The following is a 3,511-nucleotide window of genomic DNA, read 5'->3' on the forward strand; positions in this document are numbered from 1 at the left end:
CTGAGATGGTTCTGAAATTCAGGTGGGATAGACTCAAAGTCATATTTGGTTGCCTTGGATTTGGTTTAATTTTCCTCAGCTTCAGCTTGAATTTGCAGATGAGTAGATTACCAATTACATGTATCAACAAAGAGTTGCAGCCCTAGACATGATCATCAAAATATGCCAAGAAATTTGGAGAACAGCTTCCTGGCCAACCAGTTGGAAGACATCCCTCTTTGTTTCCCTTCCCAAAACAGATGGCCCAACAGAATGTGGAAATTGCAGAACAATATTAATAATATCACATGCAACTAAAATCTTGTTGAAGATAATTTTGAAATTACTAGAACAGTGTACTGACAGAGAACTTCCAGAAATTCAGGCTGGATTTAGGAGAAGCTGCAGCATGAAGGATGTCATTGTTGATGTCAGATGGGCCTTAGCCAAAGGCAGAGAATAACAGAAGGCTGTCGGTTTGTGTTTTATTCACTGTGCAAAGGGTTTTTATAGTATGGATCATAACAAATTATGTCTGACATTGAGAATAATGGGAATGCCAGGACTTAATTGTGCTGTTGAGAAACCTGTATCTAGAACAATAAGATGTTGTAGAGAGAGAGCTTGTAACTCCTTCTCTATCTTGTGCCAACTTTATTGTCTCTGACACACTTACCCTCATTGCCCCAGTCACTGAAACAATCCATCTCATCGAGGGTCTTCCTCTCTTGCACTGTCCCGCCACCCTTCAAAGCATGATGTTCCTCTTCAAGGACTGGTCCGTCCTTGCAACATGCCCTAAGTATGCCAGACGAAGCCTCAGAATCTTTGCCTCCAAGGAGCAGCCTGGTTTTACCCTCTCCAGGATGCACCTGTTTGTTCTCCTGGCACTCCATGGTATATTCACTGCATGGTTTAAAATCAGGAAAAGTGTACATCAGGACTGTATCCTTTCTTCATACTTATTCAGATTTTACATAAACAGATTATTTGAGAAGCTGGATTATATGTGTAAGAATATGGCATCAAGATTGGAGGAAGACTCATCTCTAAATTATGACTCCTAATAATGCCAGTATTGCTTTAGTAAGATGTGAATGGATATTTTGATACAAGTTCTGAAGTAAAAGAGAATGAGTAAGAAAATTTTGTCCGACAATTGTTTCAGAAGGTTCTCTTTCAATATTGTTTCTTGACCAAATGTAGTGAAAACTATATTTCAGTGTAGGCAATTTCTGGGTTTGTAAATATATGCCAATGATGCTTATAGGATAATGTTTGCAGTTTTATAATCTTGAACTAATTTATCTTCTCTACTTACGAAAACTCAGAATATTTCTCCAGTTCAATAGCTAGTGTATACTTAGCGAATTCAATAATGTCTTAAAGAGAAATGTGATTATGAAGACAAATCTGTTTGCGCATGATTGTATAGTATATTTTGAAACGAAATATAAATGGCTTTGGATTGTCTATACTTTTTCTTTCCCATTAGCCTGAAGAATTATCCTTCAGATCAGCAATTCCATCCAATTTATTGTTGATGGCAGTTTCTCCCCCTAATTTTGTGAATTTGCATATTAACATTATTAATCTAAAATTACTTTGGTTTGAACCTGGATAATTCTTAAATCAGTGATTTTTAGAACATTTCCTAAATTTGATGTGTTTTCATTTCTTAATGTTTTATCTAACAGCAATTGAAGTTTATGCATACCCCACATCAATTCCTGCTTCTCAGCAGTCCACCAGCCAAAGAATCCAACTTTAGAGCTGCTAAAAAACTCTTTGGAAGCACTTTTGCATTTCAGTGAGTATGACTTCGTATCACTTCTCTGGAAATGTGTAAGGAGTAGCTAACAACTAGTGCCTAATAGCGAGCAGCATAATTCTTGGAGACTTCTGTTTTCCAAAGCATCTTGACTTCTATGTGTTATACTGTGACCCGTAAAAGATCACTGATTCGTGATTTTCCATATTTTTTTTAGTGGCTCACACATAGAAAACTGGCACTCCATCCTGAGGAATGGTTTAGTTGTTGCTTCTAATACAAGACTGCAGGTACGTTTTCTGAATGCCTGAATAAGATTTCATTATTCTTCAGCACTGAGTTTAATAAGTTAGCAGTCCTGGTTTTATGCTTCTGTTCCCGCAAGGGCAAGTATATGGTGTTTAAAACACTACCTGTAATATCTAACAAGTATAGATAAATACAGAACAACAAGCATAATTGTTTTAAGCACAATCTAGGAATGAAGTGGAAACAAAGTAAATTCAATTAATTAACAATCTCTCTGCTAGAAGATAAGATCACATTTAACTATAAGAAAAAGTAATGTCGGACACAAAGTAAAATTGCATAAGCATTCTATTTAGCAAATCAGTACATTTATTGAGTAAATTGTACCTTAGTGTGTATACTCTTATAGTTGAAAGGATAGGGCTAAGAAGAAGCAAAGTAGAGATTAGAAGCCAAGAGCATGTGATGCCTTCTGTTCAGGCTCAAGGGAGCGCTGGTGTTAGCAGGTTAACGTAAGTGTAGATCTCCTTTTTTTTTACATAGGCCTGCATATTTCCATGACCAAATAAAGATATTAAGATGATAAATTAAATATACATTTACTGGATAAGCATTCAGTTCATGGTAATAATGAAGAGAATTCTCGAACATAGAAATCAAGAAATTAAATTGTTTCCGAGTTTGTTTTAAATGAACCAGAGAGTTTCAATTAGTGAAGCACTCTATAATTTGGAAAGTTTAAAAGAGGGTGAAGAGTGTTGTATAATGAAAATCTGAGTAGGGAACTTTGTTTCTAGGCCACCATGTGGGCCTTGATCAGAATGTCTTCAGAGGCATTTCAATCTTCATCTGAAATGATGGTTTGTTTTCAGATTTTTTAAGTCATTAAAAGTCAGCAGCGGTACTTTATAATAAATGATTCTGTCTGTAGTAATTTAGAAATCTTTCATCATTAATTTTTTCCCTCTCACTGTCATTTTTCATATATAAACTCAGTCTGAATTTTGAGCACAAGAATATTAGTAGTATTTCCAAATGAGACCTTGGGAGAAGAGCTCCATCAGCTTCTAATACTTATGTTCCAACACGAGACTGATTACCTGCTTTTGTAAAATATTAGCTTTTGAGACGAATGACGAACCTGTCTCCTTCCTCTTCCCATTTTAGCTCCATGGTGCAATGTATGGAAGTGGAATCTATCTTAGTCCAATGTCAAGCATATCATTTGGTTACTCAGGTAATCATATATTCATTTCTTATCTCAAATTTATTTTGTCTTAATTTGTTGTTGTTTGTGGACGATCTATCAACAATCTGCATTATGCAGATGACACAACCCTGCTCGCTGAAACTGAGGAGGACCTCATGCACTTACTGCGGAGGGTCAAGGACTGCAGCCTTCAGTATGGACTGAAGCTCAATGTCAAGAAGACAAAGATTCTCACCACTGGACCAATTGGTAGCATCAGGATGGATGGCGAAGAGATTGAGATTGTTCACAGCTTCAGTTTG

At 36.3% G+C, this 3,511-nt stretch overlaps 1 protein-coding gene across 4 annotated transcripts in view; it reads left to right on the plus strand.

Moving 5' to 3' along the window:
- PARP8 (poly (ADP-ribose) polymerase family, member 8) overlaps positions 1-3,511 on the plus strand; it is a 364,740-nt gene that overhangs the window by 330,339 nt on the left and 30,890 nt on the right. For all 4 annotated transcript variants that reach the window (XM_006902146.1, XM_006902149.1, XM_006902147.1 and 1 more), the window contains 3 exons: positions 1,677-1,789; positions 1,968-2,040; positions 3,167-3,236. In XM_006902146.1, coding sequence (XP_006902208.1) covers positions 1,677-1,789; positions 1,968-2,040; positions 3,167-3,236 — 256 coding nt within the window. The remainder of the gene's footprint in view (positions 1-1,676; positions 1,790-1,967; positions 2,041-3,166; positions 3,237-3,511) is intronic.

Source organism: Elephantulus edwardii, unplaced genomic scaffold, assembly GCF_000299155.1.
Source record: "Elephantulus edwardii isolate Elephantulus edwardi_28Jun2011 unplaced genomic scaffold, EleEdw1.0 scaffold00373, whole genome shotgun sequence".
In the NCBI taxonomy this organism is placed as follows: domain Eukaryota; kingdom Metazoa; phylum Chordata; class Mammalia; order Macroscelidea; family Macroscelididae; genus Elephantulus; species Elephantulus edwardii.